The 26,789-nt window shown below is 43.7% G+C and overlaps 1 protein-coding gene across 1 annotated transcript in view; it reads left to right on the top strand.

Annotated features, from left to right (window-relative positions):
* Nucleotides 1-12,796: 12,796 nt before the first annotated feature.
* LOC139408960 (kinesin family member 14) overlaps nucleotides 12,797-26,789 on the top strand; it is a 51,914-nt gene continuing 37,921 nt past the window's right edge. The window contains exons 1-18 of the mRNA XM_071153490.1: nucleotides 12,797-13,875; nucleotides 14,071-14,325; nucleotides 14,664-14,751; nucleotides 14,862-14,960; nucleotides 15,117-15,169; nucleotides 15,266-15,296; nucleotides 15,978-16,085; nucleotides 16,840-16,956; nucleotides 19,133-19,251; nucleotides 19,657-19,829; nucleotides 20,263-20,410; nucleotides 20,553-20,616; nucleotides 21,040-21,224; nucleotides 22,232-22,334; nucleotides 22,466-22,623; nucleotides 22,806-22,953; nucleotides 25,861-26,152; nucleotides 26,477-26,570. Of these exons, the coding sequence (XP_071009591.1) occupies nucleotides 12,797-13,875; nucleotides 14,071-14,325; nucleotides 14,664-14,751; nucleotides 14,862-14,960; nucleotides 15,117-15,169; nucleotides 15,266-15,296; nucleotides 15,978-16,085; nucleotides 16,840-16,956; nucleotides 19,133-19,251; nucleotides 19,657-19,829; nucleotides 20,263-20,410; nucleotides 20,553-20,616; nucleotides 21,040-21,224; nucleotides 22,232-22,334; nucleotides 22,466-22,623; nucleotides 22,806-22,953; nucleotides 25,861-26,152; nucleotides 26,477-26,570 (3,314 nt within the window). The remainder of the gene's footprint in view (nucleotides 13,876-14,070; nucleotides 14,326-14,663; nucleotides 14,752-14,861; nucleotides 14,961-15,116; nucleotides 15,170-15,265; nucleotides 15,297-15,977; nucleotides 16,086-16,839; nucleotides 16,957-19,132; nucleotides 19,252-19,656; nucleotides 19,830-20,262; nucleotides 20,411-20,552; nucleotides 20,617-21,039; nucleotides 21,225-22,231; nucleotides 22,335-22,465; nucleotides 22,624-22,805; nucleotides 22,954-25,860; nucleotides 26,153-26,476; nucleotides 26,571-26,789) is intronic.

The raw sequence follows: 26,789 nt of genomic DNA, 5'->3' as shown, positions 1-26,789 counted from the left end.
TTTTCTACATTGTAGAATAATCGTGAAGACCTCAAAATTATGAAATAACACATATGGAATCATGTAGTAACCAAAAAAGTGTATTTTAGTATTTTAGTAACCAAAATTAGATTTTAGATTCTTCAAAGGAGCCACCCTTTGCCTTGATGACAGCTTTGCACACTCTTTGCATTCTCTTAACCAGCTTCACCTGGAATGCTTTTCCAACAGTCTTGAAGGAGTTCCAATATATGCTGAGCACTTGTTGGCTGCATTTCCTTCACTCTGCGGTCCAACTCATCCCAAACCAACTCAATTGGGTTGAGGTTGGGTAATTGTGGAGGCCAGGTCATCTGATGCAGCACTCCATCACCCTCATTGATCAAATAGCCCTTACACAGCCTGAAGGTGTGTTTTGGGCCATTGGGCCAAATGATAGCCCCACTAAGCGAGCGGTATTACTGCAGAATGCTGGGGTAGCCATGCTGGTTTAGTGTGCTTAGAAATCTAAACAAATCACTGACAGTGTCACCAGCAAAGCACCCCCACACATCACACCTCCTCCTCCACGCATCACGGTGGGAACCACACATGCGGAGATCATCCGTTCACCTCATCTGCGTCTAACAAAGACACAGCGGTTGGAACCAAATATCTCAAATTTTGACTCATCAGACCAAAGGACAAATTTCCACTGGTCTAACCAATACTCTTCATAATTGTAATGCTTCTGGTATTTTTGCACATGTCATAAGGGATCACTGTGCTATTGTGCCTGTGTGAGAGATGGTAAAATTCCTAAGCATTCACCACGTGTCATTACGAAAAGAAACTGGAAGCGGTTTCATATTCAAGGTTTTTTACATGATGTATCTAGCATTGAATGGAATAGAATGGAATTAATCCCTGATGTTGTAACTAGACTTTTCTTCCTTCCACATTGCATTGCAGGATGTATGCAATGGACATGTCCCTTTAAAAAAATCAGGATTAAGGGCAGAGAGAACCCTTTGTTTACTGAGCAACTTACTAAAATCATAAGGGAACGAAATGCTAAAGCAAGAGGGTCTGGTTCGGTTGATGATTGGATGGCTTTTAACCGTCTTCAAAATATAAGTGTGGCTATGATCCGTAAATTGAGAAAAAAGAAGAAACCCGCACACCGCTCTTGATAGTATCACTGCTCTCCAATAAGCTTTACGCATTGGCCTCACGGCCTTCGTCACAGCTCTGACGAAGGCTGTGAGGCCGATGTGTAAAGCCTATTGGAGAGCGGTGATACTATCAAGAGCAGTGTGCGGGTTTCTTATTTTTTCTCATTTTATTCAACTGTTACCATGCACCTGCCAAAAAGATAGCTCAGATGTGTGAGAGCCTTTTGAATTAGGATCCGTAAATAGAAAGCAGACCACTACCTGAAATCTACTTCGGATAATTTAAATTATCCATCAACATTATGGCAATTAGTGAAAGGTTGGGAGTGCAAAAAAGATACACAGCTTCCCAAACAATTGTTGGTAGACACACAGATTGTAACTGAGATAACCTGCATTCTGAAAGCCTTAAATCAGCATTTTCTATATGCAGACAGTTTATTTGAAAAGGTCAAAAGGTATAATTGAGCCCCCTATAAATTTACCTGACACCCCTGTGCACTCCTTCGCCAGGTTCTCCTTTTCATCCTTCTCTGTTTCAGAATTGGGTAAAGCCCTGAAAGAAATTGATAGAAAAAATTCCCTGGCCCTGATGATCTAGACCCCCGCTTCCTACGCCTAGCTGTAAACATCATTGCTCCACCCTTAACATGTATTTTGAACCTCAAGCTTAATGTTAAGGAAATCCCCAAGTTATGGAAATCTGCTTTTGTACTGCCTCTCCTGAAAGGTGGAGATCCTTCGCTACTTGACAACTATCGACCCATATCAAAATGGTCTGTACTGTCTAAGGTACTGGAGTCCTTAGTTAGTAGGGAGCTGAAGGCCTACCTCCAAGAAAACATCATCTTAAATGGAATGCAATCAGATTTTAGATCTGGCCACAGCACTGTTTCAGCAACATTGAAGGTTTTTAATGACATCCATTGTGCTCTTGACAAGAAGTTACATTGTGTGTCTGTCTTTATTGATTTGTCGAAGGCATTTGACACTGTGGTCCATGCTGTGTTAGTGCAAAGGTTAAAATGTTGTGGAATTACTGTTCATGCTCTAAATTGGTTTATAAATTACCTATCAAATCCTACACAATGTGTAATGGCAGATGGTTGTGAATCTGAGTCCATAGAGTTGTGCTCAGGTGTTCCGCAAGGTTCTATTTTGGGCCCATTGTTGTTCATTTTGTATATCAACAACATTGGAAATCATATTGAAACAGCAGATGTTAATTTTTATGCAGATGATACTGTTCTTTATTCAAGTGGTAGTAGTTTATCTTTAGGGAAAATTCCCAAAGAGCATTTAACATCATACAACATAATCTGTATGATTTAAAGCTGGTTCTGAATTTGGGTAAGAAAAAATGCATGGTATTTTCAAATACCTGTTTGAGAGAATGCCAAGAGTGTGCAAAGCTGTCATCAAGACAAAGTGTGGCTACTTTGAAGAATCTCAAATATAAAATATACACTTTTTTGGTTACTACATGATTTCATAGTTTTGATCTCATCACTGTTATTCTACAATGTAGAAAATAGTACAAATTTAAAAAAAGCCCTTGAATTGAGTTGATGTCCAAACTTTTGACTGGTACTGTATATCATGATAACTCTATTTTTTTATTTTTATGAAGGAGTGGGCCTTTAATATTATTTAGGCTGGTATTATAATGACTCTTGTATTTAGTTTGCAGGCTGACACCATGCTGAAGATGGGCTTCCAGAAGCAGGTCCTGGAGGTTCTGGAGCATGTCCCAGAGGGGCAACAGACCCTGTTGATGTCCGCCACAATCCCCAAGGGCACAGAGGCGGCCCGACTGACCCAGGACCCGGTCTGCATCGCTACTGTGGACCAGAACCAGGCCTGCGCCAACATTTGCCAGATTGGCATTTGTTTACATCCTTGTTAGGGAGCTATTCTTCTTTGCCAAGATAATCCATCCACCTGAGAGGTGTGGCATATCAAGAAGCTGATTATGATTATTACACAGGTGCACCTTGTGCTGGAGCCAATAAAAGACCACTAAAATGTGCAGTTTTGTCACACAACAATGCCACAGATGTGTCAAGTTGAGGGAGTGTGAAATTGGCATGTTGACTGCAGAGCTGTTGCCAGAGAAATGGATGCTAAGTTCTCTACCATAACGTTGTTTTAGAGAATTTGGCAGTACGTACAACCGGCCTCACAACCGCAGACCACATGTATGGTGTCGTGTGGGCGAGTGGTTTGCTGATGTGAATTATTTATTTTTTTTACCTTTATTTAACTAGGCAAGTCAGTTAATTAAGAACAAATTCTTATTTTCAATGACGACCAAGGAACAGTGGGTTAACTGCCTGTTCAGGGGCAGAACGACAGATTTGTACCTTGTCAGAGCTCAGGGATTTGAACTTGCAACCTTCCGGTTACTAGTCCAACGCTCTAGGCTAGGCTACCCTGCCGCCCCATTGTGAACAGAGTGTCCCATGGTGGGGTTATGGTATGGGCAGGCATAAGCTACGGACAATGAACACAATTGCATTTTATTGATGGCAATTTGAATGCACAGAGATATCTTTACAATATCCCGAGGCCTATTATTGTACCAATTATCCGCCGCCCTCACCTCATGTTTCAGCATGATAATGCACGGCCACATGTCGCAAGGACCTGTAGACAATTCCTGGAAGCTGAAAATGTCCCAGTTCTTCCATGGCCTGCATATTTACCAGAAATGTCAACCATTGAGCATGTTTGGGATGCTCTGGATCGAAGTGTATGACATAGTGTACGGTGGGGTGCTCCAGTTCCCGCCAATATCCAGCAACTTCGCACAGCCATTGCACAGACAACATTCTACAGGCCAAAATCAACTCTATGCGAAGGAGATGCGTCACCACTGTTATCAAATGGACTCATGCTAGCCACAAGTTCTGACTGAGCTCAATTGTCATGAAACTCACATACAGTGATGAATTTCTCTCTCTTTCATACAAACTTTAAGAAATAACCAGGAACGCCCACAATGTGTATTGTGCGGGAAGTGCTTAGTAAAAAAGTCTCTCAAAATGAACAAATTAATAAAACGACACGTCCTGACCAAACATCCACAGCATGATGGAAAACCCAGGGAGTTTTTTAGAACAGGGCAGAATGCTTCAGGAAACTGTGCTTCGACAGTGGAAAAGTAAGTCAGCTAGCAAGGCATTGTTGTCATCTGTTAACAGGTGTTAGTTAATAAGCAGAAATACGGGAGTAGTAGATGTCAGTTTCTCTTTCAAACAATCCCCTGGCCTTTAAAAAAAAAAATCTCCCCAATTATTATATGTAATTTTTTTAATTAACCCCTTTTTCTCCCCAATTTCGTGGTATCCAATTGGTAGTTACTGTCTTGTCTCATCGCTGCAACCCCTGTACTGACTCAGGAGAGGCGAAGGTCGAGAGCTGCGCAGACTCCGAAACACGCTTCTTTTGTGTCTGCACTGCTTCTTGACACAATGCTCGCTTAACCCAGAAGCCAACCGCACCAATGTGTTGAAGAAAACACCTTACACCCGGCGACCATGTCAGTGTGCATTGTGCCCGGCCCGCCACAGGAGTTGCTAGAGCGCGATGGGACAAGGACAACCTGGCGCAACAAACCCTCCTCTAAACAGAACGATGCTGGGCCAATAGTGCGCTGCCTCATGGGTCTCCCGGGTGCAATGGGACAAGGACAACCCGACCTGCCAAACCCTCCACTAAACCGGACGACGCTGGGCCAATTGTACGCCGCCTCATGGGTCTCCCGGTCGCAGCCGGCTGCGACACAGCCTAGGATTGAACCAGGATCTGTAGTGACGCACTGCGATGCAGTGCCTTAGACCGCTGCGGCACTCGAGAGGTCCCCAGGCCTTGTACACAGATAATTGCTAACATTAACCAAAGCAAGCTAGCTAGCACTGATTGTAACAGTACAGATTAAGATGAAAAATGATCAGGCCTACTGTACCTCATACTGTAGAAACTAGTCTAGGTTGGAACTGTCGTTGTTAAAATACAAGTAATAATTTATATTCTGAACTGGAATAAACTTATTGAAGCAAGATGCTTTTTGAGGCAAACACACTCACCCAGTTCTGGGTTGCTCATCTACAGCAGGAAGCGAACTCCTGCCTGGCTGAGAAAGCAGAAGATGTTCTGATCCAGTTTGGCACCACATATCTACGCGAGTCAGGGTTCTTAACTCTGACATACTTAAAAAACAAGTACAGAAGCAGTCTCAATGCTGAACCTGACCTCAATGTTGCACTGTCAAAAACTGTGCCCAAAATAGACATGCTTGTTGAAAACTTCAACCAGCCACACACCTCTCATTAGGACTATGTGTGTGTGTGTTTTCTGGTCTACATCTGTGTGATGTGATCAATCAGTTTATTCCAGTTCAGAATAAAACATATGTATTGTATTTTAACAGCAGCACCAACCTAGACAGATATGTAAGAGTGTTTCTAATGGGGGAAAATAAACATGAATAGATATTTATATGGATATTTAATTACATTGTTATTTGATTTTGTCTATATTGCATTTGTTTTAGGTATAAGGGCAATGAAATGTACCAATATTTACATATAGTTGCATGTTTTCCTAAGCTTGGGTCCCAGGAAAACACAGAATTTTTCATTTGGTCCCAGGCTGAAAAAGTTTAAGAACCACTGGAGTAGGGCCTAATGAATTTATTTCAAATGAACTGTAACTCAATAAAGTCTTTGAAATTGTTGCATGTTGTGTTTATATATTTGTTCAGTATATATGAAAACTGTTTGTTTTTTCTTCAGTGTACTGGGTAATGTTCATTGGTCACTAAACAGAAGAAAATAGACTGAAACAGGGAGGTGCGTGTCTGCAAAATGATTTATAATGTTTTCCGTTGCGTGCCCTCATGAACCCAACCCTGGTGTAGATTTTTTTTAATGTTAATTTAAGTTTCCGGTTTGGTCAGTAATTTCTGTATAGAGTCATAAAGCAGACACTCTCAGAATGGAGTGTTTTTAAGTCTGAAAAATGGTCATTCCTGCTGTGTGAGGACTGAGATGGCGCTGGAGGAGAGGGCTGCCGTCTTATCGGCTCTTCACCAACCATGCTATTTTGTATGTTTTTTTACATTGTTCGTAACTTGTTTTGTACATAATGTTGCTGCTACCGTCTCTTATGCCCGAAAAGAGCTTCTGGACATCAGAACTAAGATTACTCATCTCAAATTTGACGAGGAGTTCTTCTTCAATGAGTCGGACATGAGGCATATACTACAGACACCCAACCAGGCCCAGATCCCCGTAATTCTCTGGAAAAGGAAACGTAGGTTTCGTGGAAAGAGATCAGGATGCCTTGTGAGGATCAGCCGAAGAGTGGCTAATCTTCCCTTGCCTTTCGTTCTGCTAGCTAACGTTCAATTGCAGGAAAATAAATGGGATGAACTGAAAGCACGTATATACTACCAACAGGACATTAAAAACTGTAATATCTTATGTTTCACTGAGTCGTGGCTGAACTACGACATTAAGAACATACACCTGGCGGGTTATACACTCAATCGGCAGGACAGAACAGCAGCCTCTGGTAAGACACGGGGCGGGGGCCTATGCATATTTGTAAACAATAGCTTGTGCACGATATCGAAGGACGTCTCAAGGTGTTGCTCGCCTGAGGTAGAGTATCTCATGATAAACTGTAGACCACACTATCTACCTAGAGAGTTTTCATCTGTATTTTTTGTTGATGTCTACATACCACCACAGACCTAGGCTGGCACTAAAACTGTACTCAATGAGTTGTATTTCGCCATAAGCAAACAGGAAAACGCTCATCCAGAGGTGCACTCCTAGTGGCCGGGGACTTTAATGCAGGGAAACTTAAACAGTTTTAGCCAATTTCGATCAGCATGTTAAATGTGCAACCGGAGGGAAAACAATTCTAGACCACCTTTACTCCACACACAGAGACGCGTACAAAGCTCTTCCTCGCCCTCCATTTGGCAAATCTGACCATAACTCTATCCTCCTGATTCCTGCTTACTAGTAAAAGTGAAAGCAGGAAGCATTAGTGACTCAGTCTATTAAAAAGTGGTCAAATGAAGCAGATGCTAAACTACCGGACTGTTTTGCTAATACAGACTGGAATATGTTCCGGGATTCTTCCGATGGCATTGAGGAGTACACCACATCAGTCACTGGCTTTATCAATAAATGCATTGAGGACGTCGTCCCCACAGCGACTGTACGTACATACCCCAACCAGAATCCATGGATTACAGGCAACACTCGCACTGAGCTAAAGGGTAAAGCTGCCGCTTTCAAGGAGCGGGACTATAACCCGGAAACTTATAAGAAATCCCGCTATGCCATCCGATGAACCATCAAACAAGCAAAGAGTCAATACAGGACTAAGATCGAATCGTACTACACCGGCTCCGACGCTCCTCGTATGTGGCAGAGCTTGCAAACTATTAAAGACTATAAAGGGAAGCACAGCCGAGAGCTGCCCAGTGACACAAGCCATCCAGACAAGCTAAATAACTTCTATGCTCGCTTCGAAGCAAGTAACACTGAAACATGCATGAGAGCATCAGCTGTTCCAGATGACTGTGTGATCACACTCTCCGCAGTTGATGTAAGTAAGACCTTTAAACAGGTCAACATTCACATGGCCGCTGGGCCAGACAGAATAGCAGGAAGTGTACTCCGAGCATGCGCTGACCAACTGGCAAGTGTCTTCACTGATATTTTCAACCTCTCTCTGTCTAAGTCTGTAATACCAGCATGTTTCAAGCAGACCACCATAGTCCCTGTGTCCAAGAACACTAAGGTAACCTGCCTAAATGACGACCGACCCATAGCATTCACGTCTGTAGCTATGAAATGCTTTGAAAGGCTGGTCATGGCTCACATCAACACCATTATCCCAGAAACTCTAGACCCACTCCAATTTGCATACCGCACCAACAGATCCACAGATGATGCAATCCCTATTGCACTCCACACTGCCCTTTCCCACCTGGACAAAAGGAACACTGATGTGAGAAAGCTATTCATTGAATACAGCTCAGCGTTCAACACCATAGTGCCCTCAAAGCTCATCACTAAGCTAAGGACCCTGGGACTAAACACCTCCCTCTGCAACTGGATCCTGGACTTCCTGACTGGACGTCCCCAGATATCAACACATCCACCACGCTGATCCTCAACACGGGGGCCCCTCAGGAGTGCGTGCTCAGTCCCCTCCTGTACTCCCTGTTCACTCATGACTGCTCGGCTAGGCACAACTCCAACACCATCATTTAGTTTGCTGATGACACAACAGTGGTAGGCCTGATCAAAGACAAGGATGAGACAGCCTATAGGGAGGACCGTGTGGTGCAAGGACAACAACCTCTCCCTCAACGTGATCAAGACAAAGGAGATGATTGTGGACTACAGGAAAAGGAGGACCGAGCACACCCCCATTCTCATCGACGGGGCTGTAGTGGAGCAGGTTGGGCATGACAAAACCTATTCCCCCTCAGGAGACTGAAAAGATTTGGCATGGGTCCTCAGATCCTCAAAAGGTTTTACAGCTGCAACATCGAGAGCATTGGTAACACTGGTTGCGTTACTGCCTGGTATGGGCAATTGCTCGGCCTCCGACCGCAAGGAACTACAGAGGGTAGTGCGTACATCCCAGTACATCACCAGGGCCAAGTTTCCTGCCATCCAGGCCCTCTATACCAGGCGGTGTCAAAGGGAGGCCTTAGGGAGTCCAGCCACCCTAGTCATAGACTGTTATCTCTGCTACCGCACGGCAAGCGGTAACGGAGCGCCAACTCTAGGTCCAAGAGGCTTTCAGCTTCTACACCAAGACTCATGAACAGCTAATCAAATGGCTACCAAGACTATTTTGAATTGCCCCCCCTGCCACTGCTGCTCTACTGCTGCTCTTTAATTATTTGTTATTCTTATCTCTTACTTTTTTGGGATGTATTTTCTTAAAACTGCATTGTTGGTTAAGGGCTTGTAAGTCAGAATTTCACTGTAAGGTCTACTGCACCTGTTATATTCGGCGCATGTGACAAAAATAAAGACTTCTCTCACTGGCCCATATTTAGAAAGCCATCACTGCAGCCCCGCCCCCCTTTCCAGAGGAAATGGGTGGGGCCTTAGCCATGACCTCGCTCCAGGAAACTAAGCAACGGTTTATACCATCTATACAAGGCAGGGAGCAGGAAGAGGCTGTGCTTTCATAAACCCATTGGAGAAATTGCAATTACTGCCCAGTAATCAGACTTTTTTTTGTTATACAGGGGGATATTGACTTGCACTCCTGCATTTTACCTGTTGTCCAACAATTCTGAAATAAAATGTAATTATCATGTTATTTTATAGGTTTAGTTTTGTAGGTTTTAGCAGACTGTCTTATCCCAAGCCACTTACATTACTTATGATGGCTTATAATAAATGCACATAGGGGTGAAACATCAGCATAAAACATCAACAAGCATAATAAATCAACTCTTCCTTAGATGTAGGAAGAAATGTTTTTGTGACCGAGATGGCCATCATATTTTGTATAACACTACTGACCTGTGTGTTTATCTTGTAGGATGGGAAACTGTACCAGCCTCCGGTGATGGTGATTATAGACTGTAAGCTGGGGGCAGACCTGCTATGTGAGCCGGGAAGTAGGTCATGGGCCTCAACACGGTGGCCATCCACTCCGACAAGACCCAGTGGGAACGCAACCGCATCCTCAAGGTGAGGCCAATGGCAGCCTTTGGTTCATTAGGCACCAAACAGAAGAAAACTGACTGAAACAGGGAGTGAGTGCCTGCACTGGTCCAATAAGAAACACACATTTTCATTTTCTTTTGCAAAACATTTTAAAACATTCTCTTTTGCGTGCCCTAATGAACAAGACCCAAGGGAGGGGTATTCAGTTGAATGATCAAAGGGTTTCCCTAGATATGTTTCCCTAGGTCAATACCACACACACTAGGATCTAGGATCAGTTTAGCCTTTTACAGCATAATTAATAAGATTACATGGATAGTGGGGACCTGATCCTAGATCAGCGCTCCTACCATAAGATGCTTTATGAATACGGCCCAGGTCTGGCTACTATGGCTCAAAAAGCGAAGCAAGTCAAAGCTATTGTACTTCCATGAAGAGTATGATACCTTTAATATGTTTTGTACTCTGTTCTCAGGATCTACTTGAAGGGCACTTTGAAGTGATGGTCCACTGGCGTACTGGGCAGAGGGCTCAAACTAGTGGTCTTTGACATCTCACCCAACATGGACAAGTATGTTCATCAGGTAGGTGATTTTGAAACTGTTGTGCATGGGAAAATCTGATGTGTTTTTGTCTTATACATTTTTGAGACAATACCTTCTTGCATCTTGGCGGGAACATCTTGCACAGAATAATTTTTTGTATAGTATAGTCTACAAGTGTGTGTGTTTGTGTGTGTTGCCACTTATTCGGTGGTGACAAGCCATTTTAGGTGTCCGTCCTGTCACTCCTTCCTCACAGCTGAGCAGAGCAGGCAGACTGGGCCACTGGGGCACTGCCTTCACGTTGGTCAACAACATCAACAAGTGTCTGTCCCTGAAGGTGGTAAACTGGGTGAAGCCCACAGGCTCCCAGCTGCCCCCCCCAGCTCCTCATCTCCACTCACCTCCACGAGCAGCAGAGGAAGGGAAAGCAGAAAGCCACGTAAAGTAGAGAGGATGATGTCGTTGGTCACCAAGACCAACAAAACACAACAGGAGATTAAAAAGATAGAAACAGTTTGACAGATGCACTTGTTATAGTTACTTTGTGTTTATATCTGGGTAATTTTTTAAAATAAATTAATATGAAAACTTGATTGAGTTGTCATTTGGATTTGACCCTCTTTTACATTCAATATGGTAATATACACAATATACTGTATATATACAAAGTAGGTGGACACCCCTTCAAATTAGTGGATTCGGCTTATTTCAGCCACACCCGTTGTTGACAAGTGTATAAAATCGAGCACATAGCCAAGCAAACACCATAGACAAACAGTAGAATGGCCTTACTGAAGAGCTCAGTGACTTCCAACAACGCACCGTCTCATAGGATGCCACCTTTCCAACAAGTCAGTTCATCAAATTTCCGCCCTGCTAGAGCTGCCCCAGTCAACTGTAAGTGCTGTTTATGTGAAGTGAAAACGTCTAGGAGTAACAACGGCTCAGCCGCGAAGTGGTAGGCCAAACAGAACGGGACAGCTGAGTGTTGAAGCATTTAGCGAGTAAACATTGTCTGTCCTAGGTTGCAACACTCACTACTGAGTTCCAAATTGCCTCTGGAAGCAATGTCAGCACAAGAACTGTTCAGCGGGAGCTTAATGAAATGGGTTTCCATGGCCCGAGCAGCCGCACAAGCCTAAGATCACCATGCGCAATGCCAAGCGTTGACTGGAGTGGTGTAAAGCTCGCCAGTGGTGTAAAGCTCGCATTCTCTGGAGTGATGAATCACGTTTCACCTTGGCGAATGCCAGGGGAACGCTACCTGCCCCAATGCATAATGCCAACTGTAAAGTTTGGTGGAGGATTAATAGTGGTCTGGGGCTGTTTTTCATGGTTCAGGCTCCTTAGTTCCAGTGAAGGGAAATGTTAACGCAACATCATACAATGACATTCTATACAATTCTGTGCTTCCAACTTTGTGGCAACAGTTTGGAGAAGGCCCTTTCCTGTTTCAGCATAACAATGCCCCTGTGCACAAAAGGAGGTCCATACAGAAATGGTTTGTCGAGATCAGTGTGGAAAAACTTGACTGGCCTGCACAGAGCCCTGACCTCAACACCCCATTGAACACATTTGGGATGAATTGGAATGCTGACTGAGAGCCAGGCCTAATCGCCCAACATCAGTGCCCGACATTCCGAATGCTCTTGTGGCTGAATGGATGCAAGTCCTTGCAGCAATGTTACAACTTTTAGTGAAGAGTGGTGGGGACCAGCTCCATATTAATGCACATGATTTTAGAATGAGATGTTCGACAAGCAGGTGTCCACATACTTTCGATCGTGTAGTGTAGTTGTGCATTTTGTTGAGACGATGGATCTAGTCTCAAGCGTGGAAATACTGCCATCTACCTTTCAAACACAGGCTCTGCATGTTTTTTGTTCTGCTGTGGACGGTGACGTAATTTGTGTCTAGCCAATAGCACACCACTGATAGGAGTTTGAAATCGACGCGGGGCAGATGTCAACCACTACAGTGAAATGGTAAACAAACTCAGAAGAAATAGTTAAATTCTTCTGTTTTGAGAAGTAGCTGGCAAATATAATTGTGAATGTCCGAATTATATTAACGTTTACTTATTAAACTGATCAGATTATCATTTTCAGCTTTGCAATGTGTTATGGACAGTTAGCTAACGTTAGCTGGCTAATTTAGCTAGCTAAGCTAACGTCGTACACCAACTAAACGACCAAATAAAACCGCATGCATTGTTGTCTAGTCAGCTCATGTCCGAATGATCAATTTCTTAATACAACTAACGTTAACTTTAAACATTTTGCAGGGGAAGATGTGCACTTTCATTGATTTGTCTACAGATAACGTTGGTAACATTTTTCTTTTGGAATTGACGAAAGATTGTAATACATTTATTATTATTTTTTAAATAAACTCAGCCATGTCTTTATATTCGACATCAGCAAAAAAGCACACCGCCTTTTATGACAATTTCTTGACATCAAGGGTTCCTGACACGAAAGACCAAAAAGCTGCGCGAGGAATGATCAAAGGGGACGATACTAAATTATTGACATTGGATAAAACCAAGGAGATAAACACGACCTATTTGAACTCTGCACTGTCAAAAACCGGAGGTCAGAGGAATGGCACCCCCGGTCGAGGTCGTCTCACTCTACAGAGGAAAACGGGTACGAACGGCGACACTGTGATGAGTGAAAATACAATGGAAATCACTCAGAATAGGACACCGGTACCCGAGAAAAGACTCACGTTGCAACGCAGAACCAGGACAGGTTCAATTGACAAAAGCGCAAGTAATGACACCAGCAAAGCAACAGAGAGCTCGAGACAACACTGGGTCAGCGGTACCGACTCTCATCATTACAAAGTTCTCTCTGAATCAAACCCTCGAACGCCTGTTAGTACAGTTGTATTGCGGTCATTCAGTCTGAGGGACAGCTCATCTAGAAGTAAATCAAGAGAAGCTGTTCATCTTTTAAACACTCCTTCTAAAGGAGTCAAACTATTTGTACCAAAACAGCCAGCAGCCCCGGGTAAAGTAGATGTGACAAAACCTGAGGATCATACCAGAACTTTTTCAACACCCACAAAAATGACTCCATTCGAGAAAATCACAGCAAAGAAGGATGCCTTTGAGAGGTTGGCTGGGAAAGAGATCCCAAAAGTGGTGGCAGTAAAAACGGTAGGCCTAGAGAGGCCGAAGACACACGCACAGGTGACTGTGGAAGCTGCAAAGCCTGTTGCAACTCCCCATACTAACAAGTTTCTGGTCAGTAGTCAAAGAGCAAACGTGACCTCCAACTTGACGCCCGGGCAGGTGAGAAAGTACTCAACCCATGGCGACCTGACCATGGCTAGGTCCTCGACTCCTGCGCCTACCTTCTCCACCGAGCTTTTACTCCCACCCAGTGCGATGCTAAAGCACGAACAGGGTACCCTGAAAATGGAGAACAGTGCCGTGACAGTTGCGGTCAGAATGAGGCCATTCAACACCAGGTATAAATACGTAGCATCTGCTTGTGATGAATTGTTAATTAAAATTGCATTCAGCCAGCTCTTAATGACATTTCTATTGTTTGGAATAAATATTGCTGTCTTTGAACTTGTATTCTACTAATTTGTTTCTACAGTTATCCATAAATAGTGACTTAAATAATGACAATGAAATATCTGCCTTTCATTCATATTCAGGGAGAAGACTGAGAAAGCATTGCAGGTGATCTTCATGGATAACCAGGAGACTCTTGTCCAACATCCAGACACCAAGCAGAGCTACTCCTTCACGTATGACTTCTCCTTCTGTTCCGTCGACAAAAGCGACCCCGGCTTTGCCAGCCAGCAGACGGTGTATGAAAAACTAGCAAAGCCACTTCTGGAGAGGGCCTTTGAGGGCTTCAACACCTGTCTGTTTGCATATGGCCAAACTGGATCTGGGAAGTCTTACACGTAAGGCTCACTCCCACAACTTGAAGAAACACTCAAATCGTATAATGTATTGGTTCTAATGCAAGGTTTCCCAAATTCGGTCCTGGGCCCCCACCTGGGTGCATGTTTTGGTTTTTGCCCTAGCACTACACAGCTGAATCAAACAATCAAAGCTTGAAGATTAGTTTGTTATTTGAATCGGCTGTGTAGTGCTAGGGCAAAAACCAAAACGTGCACCCAGGGCTAAGATTAGGAAACCCTGGTCTAATGTAATGTTCCTTTGTGCCGCAAGCCATGTAAACTGTGGTTGCATCCATATGTTCAATTGGACTATATGTTCTTCTGTTACTCTCCTGCAGTATGATGGGTGTTGGGGAAGAAGCAGGTGTAACACCAAGATTCTGCGAGGAGCTCTTCTCTAGGCTGTCTGTGGTTGATAATCAGGAGGTACCCTATTAGCTATTAATTCAGATAATATTCCTACCAAGTTGCACATATTGTTGACTCTGTTCAGTTATCATGCAATGCATTTTTATGTGGCTGTCGATGTATTACAGGTTACATGTCATCTGGAGATGAGCTACTTTGAGGTGTACAATGAGAAAATCCATGACCTGCTCATTGCCAGGAATGAACAAAACCAAAAGAGGTGGCCTGTGAGTAGGACAAACTCCCTAAAGATAACCGATATGAATTGAAACATGACATTTCAATCCTGACATTTCTATTGAATGGCCCTATGATCTGTGTTGTTTCTCAATGCCATTTTACATCAATGAGCTTAGTAATGACCAAATGCTCTGTTTTTGTAGTTAAGGGTGAGGGAACATCCAGTCAACGGGCCTTACGTTGCTGAGCTGACAACGTGAGCAAACTTACTCTTTCCATTCTTATCTTGTTAAATGTAATGATGGATTGCTAGTCTTATGGATTCACTCACTGACTATATGTTTGCTCACAGAAACGTGGTGAGCTCCTATGCGGACATTCAGGTAAGTTGCTTTGCAGACACAATTTCTTAACACTGGGCCACGTTCAGTTGCCAAACATTGTTGAACGTTGCAGATAGAAATGCCATTAATGGCCTCCGAGTGGCGCAGTGGTTTAAGGCACTGGGTTTGAGTCCAGGCTCTGTCGCAGCCGACCGCGACCGGGAGACCAATGGGGCGGCACACAATTGGCCCAGCGTTGTCCAGGCTAGGGGAGGGTTTGGCCGGCAGGGATGTCCATGTCCCATCGCGCACTAGCGACTCCTGTGGCGGGCCGGGCGCAGTGCACGCTTACACTGTTGCCAGTGTAAGCGGCTGGCTGCGACAGTGTAAGCGGCTGGCTTCCGGTGTAAGTGAGCCTTGTGTTCGTTTGTGTTTTGGACGACACACCGCTCTCGACCTTTGCCTCTCCCGAGTCCATACGGGAGTTGCAGCGATGAGACATGACTGTAACTACCAATTGGATACCACGAAATTGGGGAGAAAAAAGGGGTTAAAAAACCACAATAAATGCTATTAATAGAGCTGACGTGATCCCTTACTCTACATGACAGAAAGGCATGGCATATTTCTATCTGAACGTTCCAAAACGTGTCCTGCTGAACCCGTCCATGATATGTAGCGAGCTCTTACCACTTTTGAACACTGCTCAATAAATGTGTGGTGAATACACACTCTTACCAGGGTTGGCTGGAGCTTGGGAACAAGCAGCGAGCCACTGCAGCCACGGGCATGAACGACAAGAGCTCCCGATCCCACTCCGTATTTACTCTGGTTATGACACAGACCAAGGTGAACTCCCCGCCCTGTCTCTTTGTGTGTGTATGCTGTTAGCGTTACTTTGTGCATCTAAATGCATATTATCCACCCACTGATGACCAATTATTTGTTTCTTCTGATGACGATCTGGGTCTGTTTGTCTTGTGTCCTTTGTGTTTGTGGTTCTTCGTGTTTCTGTTTTTATGCACATTTGTTTCATTTGTGTGTCGCTCATCTCCTTTTCTGTTTGAATACACACATACAGCTAACTGCCAAAATAAAGGAAACACAAACATAAAGGGTCTTAATAAGGCAACCACAATCCAAAACAGCTTCGATGCACCTTGGCATAGATTCTACAAGTGTCTGGAACTCTATTGGAAGGATACGACATCATTCTTCCACAAGAAATTCCATCATTTGATGTTTTGTGTTTGGAGGTGGAAAACACTCAGGCGTCGCTCCAGAGACTCCCATAAGTGTGCAATTGGGTTGAGATCTGGTGACTGAGACTTCCATGGCATATGGTTTACATAATTTTCACGCTCATCAAACCATTCAGAGACTGTTCTTGCCCTGTGGCTGGAAGCATGGTCATCCTATGGGACCTTAGTAGCTAAACTAATGGCATGCCCAGCATTTTTATATATCACCCTAAGCATGATGGAATGTTAATTGCTTAATTAACACCTACTTTGTATCCCTCATTTACTCAAGTGTTTCCATTATTTTGTCAGTTACTTGTATGTTTTGTGTGTGTGTGACTGTTCTCCCTTTGTCTGTGTAGACTGAGTTTGTGGAAGGGGAAGAACATGACCACAGGATCACCAGCAGGATCAACCTGGTGGACTTGGCCGGCAGCGAACGCTGCTCCTCAGCCCAGACCAGTGGAGACCGCCTCAGGGTAAGCACTGGTAGTTGGACTTGATTTCTTCATCTCGCTCTCGCTGATTTCTTGTCCGACTCCCACCCGCTCCTGCAAGAACTGGTTCTGAACCCGACGGCCTGAACCCGAAGGTTTGAGTGAAATAAAATAGGAGAGCGGACATTTGCACTTGACTCAATATACTTTTTGATTGACTTTTATGAGCGGGACGATTTGCACACAGTAAAATAAATGTGTTATAAATATTTATTTCCAGTCAATGTCGGAGCCTAATTATAGCCTAGCTATCATATGTTTAGGAAGTTAATTTCCTTGAATATACAGCCTTGGGCAAACGTTTTGAGAATGACACACATATAAATGTTCACAAGGTTTGCTGCCTCAGTTTGTATGATGGCAGTTTTCATATACTCCAGAATGTTATGAAGAGTGATCAGATGAATTGCAATTAATTGCAAAGTCCCTCTTTTCCATGCAAATGAACTGAATCCCCCCAAAACATTTCCACTGCATTTCAGCCCTGCCACAAAAGGACCAGCTGACATCATGTCAGTGATTCTCTCGTTAACACAGGTGTGAGTGTTGACATGGCTAGAGATCACTCTGTCATGCTGATTGAGTTTGAATAACAGACTGGAAGCTTCAAAAGGAGTGTAGTGCTTGGAATCATTGTTCTTCCTCTGTCAACCGTGGTTACCTGCAAGGAAACACATCATTGCTTTGCACAAAAAAGGGCTTCACAGGCAAGGATATTGCTGCCAGTAAGATTGCACCTTAAAATCAACCATTTATCGCATCATCAAGAACTTCAAGGAGAGCGGTTCAAATGTTGTGAAGAAGGCTTCAGGGCGCCCAAGAAAGTCCAGCAAGCACCAGGACCGTCTCCTAAAGTTGATTCCGCTGCGGGATCGGGGCACCACCAGGACAGAGCTTGCTCAGGAATGGCAGCAGGCAGGTGTGAGTGCATCTGCACGCACAGTGAGGCGGAGACCTTTGGAGGATGGCCTGGTGTCAAGAAAGGCAGCAAAGAAGCCACTTCTCTACAGGAAAAACATCAGGGATAGACTGATATTCTGCAGAAGGTACAGGGATTGGATTGCTGAGGACTGGGGTAAAGTCATTTTCTTTGATGAATCCCCTTTCCCATTGTTTGGGGCATCCGGAAAAAAGCTTGTCCAGAGAAGACAAGGTGAGCGCTACCATCAGTCCTGTGTCATGCCAACAGTAAAGCATCCTGAGACCATTCATGTGTGGGGTTGCTTCTCAGCCAAGGGAGTCGGCTCACTCACAATTTTGCCTAAGAACACCGCCATGAATAAAGAATGGTACCAACACGTCCTCCGAGAGCAACTTCTCCCAACCATCCAGGAACAGTTTGGTGACGAACAAGGCCTTTTCCAGGATGATGGAGCACCTTGCCGTAAGGCAAAAGTGATAACTAAGCGGCTCGGGGAACAAAACATCGATATTTTGGGTCCATGGCCAGGAAACTCCCCAGACCTTAATCCCATTGAGAACTTGTGGTCAATCCTCAAGAGGCGGGTGGACAAACAAAACTCCACAAATTCTGAGAAACTCCAAGCATTGATTATGCAAGAATGGGCTGCCTTCAGTCAGGATGTGGCCCAGAAGTTAATTGACAGCATGCCAGGGCGTATTGCAGAGGTCTTGAAAAATAAGGGTCAACACTGCAAATATCGACTCTTTGCATCAACTTCATGTAATTGTCAATAAAAGCCTTTGACACTTATGAAATGCTTGTAATTATACTTCAGTACTCCATAGTAACATCTGACAAAAATATCTAAAGACACTGAAGCAGCAAACTTTGTGGAAATTCATATTTGTGTCATTCTCAACTTTTGGCCACGACTGTACAACTAGGTTGTGCTTTTCCGCCTATGCATATAGCCTTCAGGCTATTTAATTGAGACGCACATGGGCCATAGGCGCAACAACGAGAGAAAGACGATTTGCAGGCATAGACAAATGTGTTATCAATATTTATTTCCAGTCAATGTCGAAGCGTAAAATATAGCCTATCCTATATTAGGAAGTGAATTTCCTCGGAAAGACATTTCCCACTATTTGTCATTTATTTTTTACAAAGTTCAAAACCAGTCAAATTGGAGCCAATCTGTTCTCTCTATCAAATCCATCCAGCCTAACTGTATCCTATTCCCCTGTATCTCAGGAGGGTGCCAGCATCAACAAGTCGCTGCTGACCCTGGGGAAGGTGATCTCTGCCTTGTCAGAGCAGGCCCAGACCAAGAGGAAGGTTTTCACTCCCTATAGGGACTCTGTGCTCACATGGTGAGTAAGAGAAACTTCACTGACAGGCTAAAGAGTTGAATGCTTGTTATACAAACAATTGGGATGGGCTGAATTCCATTATCAAGTTAGAGATTTAATTGAAATGGAATCGACCCTTACCTTGCCACACCACAGTATTGTAAACTACAAACATATTTCATCAAGCTTTTGAAACTAATGAGAAGGAGGAGATATTGAGGTTTAGATTCCTCAATAGAAACATTGGTAATATTTAACATGGATTAACTATGTGGGGATAAGATCATTGTTTTATGTTGTTGGCAATGCCACTACCTGTACAAGATATCCTTATGAAATTGCGAGAGGTTGGTAAAGTCAGTTTGTGAAGTAAGTAGTTTTGTCGAGAGGTAAACTGAATGTTGTTTGTGTCGCCCGTGTGTCCAGGCTGCTGAAGGAGAGCCTGGGTGGAAACTCCAAGACGGCCATGATCGCCACCCTGAGCCCGGCGGGCAGCAATGTGGAGGAGAGTTTGAGCACGCTGCGGTACGCCAAGCAGGCCCGCATGATCATCAACGTGGCCAAGGTCAACGAGGACACCAACGCCAAGCTCATAAGAGGTCAGCCTCGCTCTCCCTCGCCATGCCACCACCCAACTCTGTCTTTCTCGCTCTATTTTTCCTATCTATCCATCACCAGATTGAATTAGGTAGCCCGGCTCTAACCTTGCCTTCGGGACATATTTATACACTGTCACTTTACACGGGGGCTAAGTCAACTGTCATGCAGGTATTATTGAAAGGAGATAGCTGCGCCACATTTGCAAATACTTTATTTGACCACGGAAGGGGAAACAGTGCAGAGATTGAGACCATCTACCTTCTGTGGTGTATCACCATATTATGTGTATTAAAGGGTAGGTTGCAAGAATAAGTTGTCTTTTGACATCATACATGTGATTGTTATGAACAAAAACTCATACAAACTGGCTCCTCACTTTTCTGTTTTGTTGGCAATTTAACAAACAATGTCGTTTGTGTCTTTGTTTACTAGAGCTGAAAGCTGAGGTGGAGAAGCTGCGGGCTGCTCAAATGAGCTCTCAGGGCATCGAGCCGGAGAAAATTAACCTCTTCCAGCAGGAGATCTTAGCTCTGAAGAGCCAGCTAACCCAGCAGGAGAGGGAGATGGCCGAGGCCCACAGGTGACCACCATACAACCTCCACACGCCTTAGGCACTAGTACCAGAGAGGGTCTGATCTAGGTAGCAAAATATGAAAATGGGTCCGAACAACTGTTTTAGTCTTGGTTTGTTACTTTAATCTGATTCCTTTACCTCTTGTCAGAGCGTGGAGAGAGAAGCTGGAGCAGGCAGAGAAACGCAAACTTGAGGAAACCAAAGAATTACAGGTCAGTTTTAGTTGGTTGTAAGTGGAAAATGACCTTTAGCTTCATTACTAGGGTTGCAAAGGGAGGGTATATTACTCAAAACTTTTTAAGTTAACAGTAAAGTACCAGAATTTTGCTAACTTTCATGTTTTAATTTCATCAGATGACATCTTGTGGCCTTTTTGTGTACTTCAGATTATCACAGATGTCTGTAATTATCTCTGGCCCTCTGTGGCCTTATCTCGTAAAATAATCAAATAATAATGAAAAAGCTGTTATGCTATATATACCAGCTTAGTGAATACCATTGGTGTTTAATATGAGGGTTTCAGCAAGAATTATCCTTAATATATTTTTAACACTTTTTATTAAAAACATTGTTTATTGTACATTTTTTCAAAGTCAATTCCTTCCTATATTTGTCTGCTTCCCTCTCCCTCTCAGAAAGCGGGCATCACGTTTAAGGTGGACAACCGGCTGCCCAACCTGGTAAACCTGAACGAGGACCCGCAGCTGTCAGAGATGCTGTTATACATGATTAAGGAGGGACAGACCAAGGTCGGCCAGCACAAGTCAGAGTCCGCCCACGACATCCAGCTGTCTGGGGCCCTTATCGCAGACCACCACTGGTGAGGAGAACCGACCCGCCTCTTTGGTTTTAAATAGCGTCTTTTAAAAAGGGGAAGCACCATTTAAAACATGTATTTATCTTTATTTAACCAGGTAGGCCAGTTGAGAACAAGTTCTCATTTACAACTGCGACCTGGCCAAGATAAAGCAAAGCAGTGCGACAAAAACAACACCACAGAGTTACACATGGGATAAACAAACGTACAGTCAATAACACAATAGAAAATCTGTATACAGTGAGTGCAAATGAAGCAAGTAGGTAAGGCAATAAATAGGCCAATAGTGGCAAAGTAATTACAATTTAGCAATTTACACTGGAGTTATATGTGCAGGTGAGGATGTGCAAGTAGAAATACTGGTATGCAAAAGAGCAGAAAAACAAATATGGGGATGAGGTAGATAGTTGGTTGGATGGGCTATTTACAGATGGGCTGTGTACAGCTGCAGCGATCGGTAAGCTTCTCTAACAGCTGATGCTTAAAGTTAGTGAGGGGGATATGTCTCCAACTTCAGTGATTTTCTTTTTTTGCAATTCGTTCCAGTCATTGGCAGCAGAGAACTGGAAGGAAAGGCGGCCAAATGGAGTGTTGGCTTTGGGGATGACCAGTGAAATGTTTTATTTCACCTTTTATTTAACTAGGTAGGCCAGTTGAGAACAAGTTCTCATTTACAACTGCAACTTGGCCAAGGTAAAGCAAAGCAGTGTGACAAAAACAACGCCGAGTTACACATGGGAAAAACAATCGTACCATAGCCTCGTATAGCCTACTAATGAGTCCCGTCTGTCACTTGCTTATATTTTAATGTTTGTTTGACATGAAATAACTTTATTCCAGTGTAATTTTGTCGTCGTTCCTGACCTGTTGGTCCTTCTGTCTGTAGATTTTTTTCTTTCTTCTCCAGGTTATTTAATAGGAAACACCTCTATTCCAGTGTCCTTTTGATGTCATTCTTGTATGGTTTCAGTTGCGTTATGGCTAGAATTGACTAAACTGTTCCTTTCCAGTGTAATTTCCAATGTGAATGGTGAAGTCAGCATCATCCCCATAGAAAACGCCAAGACCTTTGTCAACGGGAACCTGGTATCTGAGATCACTGTCCTGCATCATGTACGTATTGTGTACACACATACGATGAATAATAAAAAGCAAAAGGTACAATATTAGAAACCTGACTGTGAGCTCAATCATGAATCACTCACGTTTAAAAAATATTTTTTATATATCTCTGTGGTTTCTAGGGTGACAGGGTGATCCTGGGCGGCGACCATTACTTCCGCTTCAACCACCCGGCAGAGGTGCAGTCTGGGAAACGCGTGTCATGCTGGACGGGCGACGGCGATGGCCATAAGGACTTTGAGTTTGCCAAAAATGAGCTGCTCTCCGGGCAAAGAGCGCAGTGAGTCGACCACAAGATTCAGAAACGGTTGCGATATGATTCCTGTCACACGTCAATGTGAATAACGGAAAGTCCCATGCGTATGGGTGAAAATATTTTTAGATGATCACATCGATGATGCAATACTGCACTTGTTCGAAAACTTGTTAATGCAACTAGGAGGCCATTTTGTTTCTATCTAGACTGGAAGAGGAGATCGAGGAGGCCAGGCTAAAGGCCAAAGAGGAGATGATGCAGGGGATCCAGGTGGCCAAAGAGATGGCCCAGAAGGAGCTGTCTGACCAGAAGACTCAGTATGAGAACAGGATCAAAGCCCTGGAGAGAGAACTGGTACGCCAACCATGGCTTTACGCACATGTAGGACTAATGTGTGAATGAAAACACTGACAAATCTCGGCCACTGCCTTCATGTTCACATCAAACCTTATGTAAAGTATCATGGTGTCTTCACTGTCTTGTATAAAGTGAGTCATTTAGTGTAACGGTGTAATGTCAGGGCTACTGAATTGACCAATGACCAGCTAAATCAGATGTACCACAAGTGTTGGCTACTTATCCGGCATAGTCACTCGGTGTAACATTTTGTAGTCATAGGGATACCACGGCAGGGTTTTTTCTGCATAGAAAAGTATCAGGTGGGCCGCTTAAGTGTTTTCTCGGTCCAACTCTTAATCTTTACATTTTCAAGAGGAGCTCCTCAGAAATTTCCGGTTTGCGACTGCGCCGTTGGCCACGCCCAGCGCCTAAGTCCCATTTTGATCCAGAAAAAACCCTGCAACGGTGTAACATTTTGTAGTCAGTCATTCAGTGTACTGTTTTGTGGTCATCTGCTCCAATTGCTGACAGATTTGAATGCGAATGTAAAAAATAATCAGCAAAAACAATATACAATTTTATTGGTCACATACACATGGTTAGCAGATGTTAATGCGAGTGTTGCGAAATGCTTGTTCTTCTAGTTCTGACAATGCGGTAATATCTAACAAGTAATCTAACAAATTCACAACAACTACCTTATACACACAATGTAAAGGGATGAATAAGAATATGTACATATAAATATATGGATGAGCGATGGCCGTGCAGCATAGGCGAGAGGCAGTAGATGGTATAGAATACAGTATATACATATGAGATGAGTAATATAATATGTAAACATTATTAAAGTGACTGGTGAAACCTTTATTAAGTCCATTAATTAAAGTGGCCAGAGATTTGAGTCAGTATGTTGGCAACAGCCTCTCTGTTAGTGATGGCTGTTGAACAGTCTGATGGCCTTGAGATAGAAGTTGTTTTTCAGTCTCTCGGTCCCATCTTTGATGCACCTGTACTGACCTCGCCTTCTGGATGATTGCGGGGTGAACAGGCAGTGGCTCGGGTGGTTGTTGTCCTTGATGATCTTTTTGGCCTTTCTGTGACATCTGGTGCGGTAGAGCAGGTAGTTTGCCCCCGGTGATGCGTTGTGCAGATGGCACTACCCTCTGGAGAGCCTTGCGGTTGAGGGCGGTGCAGTTGCCGTACCAGGCGGTGATACAGCCCGACAGGATGCTCTCGATTGTGCATCTGTAAAAGTTTGAGTGTTTTAGGTGACAAGACAAATTTCTTCAGCCTCCTGAGGTTGAAGAGGCGCTGTTGCGTCTTTTTCACCACGCTGTCTGTGTGGGTGGACCTTTTCAGTTTGTCTGTGATGTGTACGCGGAGGAACTTAACTTTCCACCTTCTCCACTACTCTACCGTCGATGTGGATGGGGGGGTGCTCCCTCTGCTGTTTCCTGAAGTCCACGATCATCTCCTTTGTTTTGTTGAGTGAGAGGTTATTTTCCTGACACCACACTCCGAGGGCCCTCGCCACCTCCCTGTAGGCCTTGTCGTTGTTGGTAATCAAGCCTACCACTGTAGTGTCGTCTGCAAACTTGATGATTGAGTTGGAAGTGTGCATGGCCACACAGTCATGGGTGAACAGGGAGTACAGGAGGGGGCTAAGAACGCACACTTGTGGGCCCCCAGTGTTGAGGATCAGTGGGGTGTAGTTGTTTCCTACCTTCACCTGGGTGCGGCCCGTCAGAAAGTCCAGGATCCAGTTGCACAGGGCGGGGTCGAGGTCTCGACCCTGGGTCTAGATACCCATTTTCGCGCCGGAGATGTTTCAATCTCTAGACAAAAGGCTGTACGTGATGACGTTAATGCACACAATTTCTTTTGTGCTTAAATTCCCATGTACTGAACAAAAAATACAAGTTAATTGGGTTTCTATTGCATTTTCAACTGTAATGATGGTTTTCCCACATGTTGCGTTACATAGCGAACAGCTTGCAGATACAATTCGAGTAGGCTGCCTACATGATGAGATTATTAAGAGTGGGATAATTTTGTATTTGTCAAACAGCAGCCAAGCATCGATCATGTCACCAGAATAAGACCCTTGATATTTAATTGAAAGGAGCATCAAGCTCCTCGTGCACTTTCACCACCCTGTGAAGTTCATCTGTAGCTTAATAACCTACATGCTTTCCTGAGTCGTAGTGGGCGGACCACAGAACATATAATCACGTGACTCAAGTTTATTTCAATATGATGGTTATTATATCAATATTTGCGCATACATTACGCCATTTCTAGCATAATACATTTTACAGACCCAAAAAGATCCCACCTTGTCGACATTTGGAAAGTTTACAGACAAATTTTGATGTTTCCATCTGGCCTTGTGTTTTTTTTTTTTTTACCTGACCATGTACTTTACTTGATTTTAAAGGTTAGGTGGTCCTACAATGGTGTAACATTTTGTAGTCCTACAACGGTGTAACCTGAGAAGTTTGCTTTTTAACAACCAAATCTCTATGCGCTTTTCCGTTTCTCAAAAACAAGTGAAATTGCAAAAAAAAGTGTCTGGATCCTTCTATAATCCTTTTATGCTGTTTTGAAAATGCAATCTGCACAGGTTCCAGATTTCTGTGGTGACATCACCATGCGGTAAATTGGTTAATAGACTATTAACTTTCAACAAATAACAGCTAGTTTTCAGTTTCCCCTACTCAGACCACTCCCAGACAGCCCTAGCAAAATTCTTGCTTGAGAAATAGTTTTTTGCTAAAAAGCTATTTTTGCCCTCTTTTCATGGAAATCTATTACAGTAATGTACTTAATTGTTACACAGAAATGATTTGATACATAAAACGACTGCATTAGGCCTGTAAGACCTTTTACTCATTGACAATGGTGCTTTCCTTCCCCCAGGAGGAGGAGAGCGAAAGGAAGCGGTGTCAAGAGATGGACCAGCAGCGGGTGGTCTCCAAGATGGAGGAGCTGCAGTTTGCCAAGGTGGAGCTGGAGCAAGAAGTGGACACGCACAAGACACGTCTCCGCCTCCACATGGAGGCCCAGGCCACACGGCAGGCCATGGCCGATCACGGTGTCCGACAGGCCAAGGTGGTGGAGGCCCTCGAGGCAGAGAAGAGGAAGATCGGCAAAGACCTTGAGGAGATGCAAAGGAAAGTGGCGCAGAAAGGAAGCCAGACTCTGAAAATTGGTAAACCATTGTTGGGAATTTTCATCTTTGGGTTGTATTCACGAGGAAACGGACCGAAACTAATAGCTAGCGCTGTGTTGTAAAGATAAGTGTCGTTTCCATTACGTCACAGCATGGTTCTAGTGTTGTAGCTAGTTACAGTTCTGATGACCTGGTGTGTATTCATTAGTCCACACCATAGCAAACTGTAGAAAAACTTTTTTTTGCAAAGGAAACGAGAGTTTCTATTGGACAAACTCGGGTACATCCCTCCCAGTTTGGTTCTGTTTGTTTTCGTTTTGTCCCTAGGAAATACACTAATGCTCTGTGGTCTGTTGTCTTAAGTCCCTCCACAGTGGGACACCATGAAGTTGTCTCTGATGATCGAGGAAGCCAACAAGATCAGTGGCAAACTCATGAAGAACACAGTTTTCAGCAGGTACGAGTGGAGAGAATCTATATGAAATATTTACATGAAATAGTCCTTTGTTTTGCTGCATATTGAGATCTTACTGTAGATCCATCTATCAGGAAATTATCTTGTTTTATTTAATTTATTTAACCTTTATTTGGGCAGGGTGGGGTCTCATTGAGTCCAAGGTCTCTTTCTTAGAAAGCCCTGCATTATATATCAATCCTTGTCATCACTTTCTCTTCC

This window comes from Oncorhynchus clarkii, chromosome 5, assembly GCF_045791955.1.
Source record: "Oncorhynchus clarkii lewisi isolate Uvic-CL-2024 chromosome 5, UVic_Ocla_1.0, whole genome shotgun sequence".
In the NCBI taxonomy this organism is placed as follows: domain Eukaryota; kingdom Metazoa; phylum Chordata; class Actinopteri; order Salmoniformes; family Salmonidae; genus Oncorhynchus; species Oncorhynchus clarkii.
The sequence above is the reverse complement of the archived record's forward strand: the minus strand, read 5'-3'. Positions and strand labels throughout refer to the sequence as shown.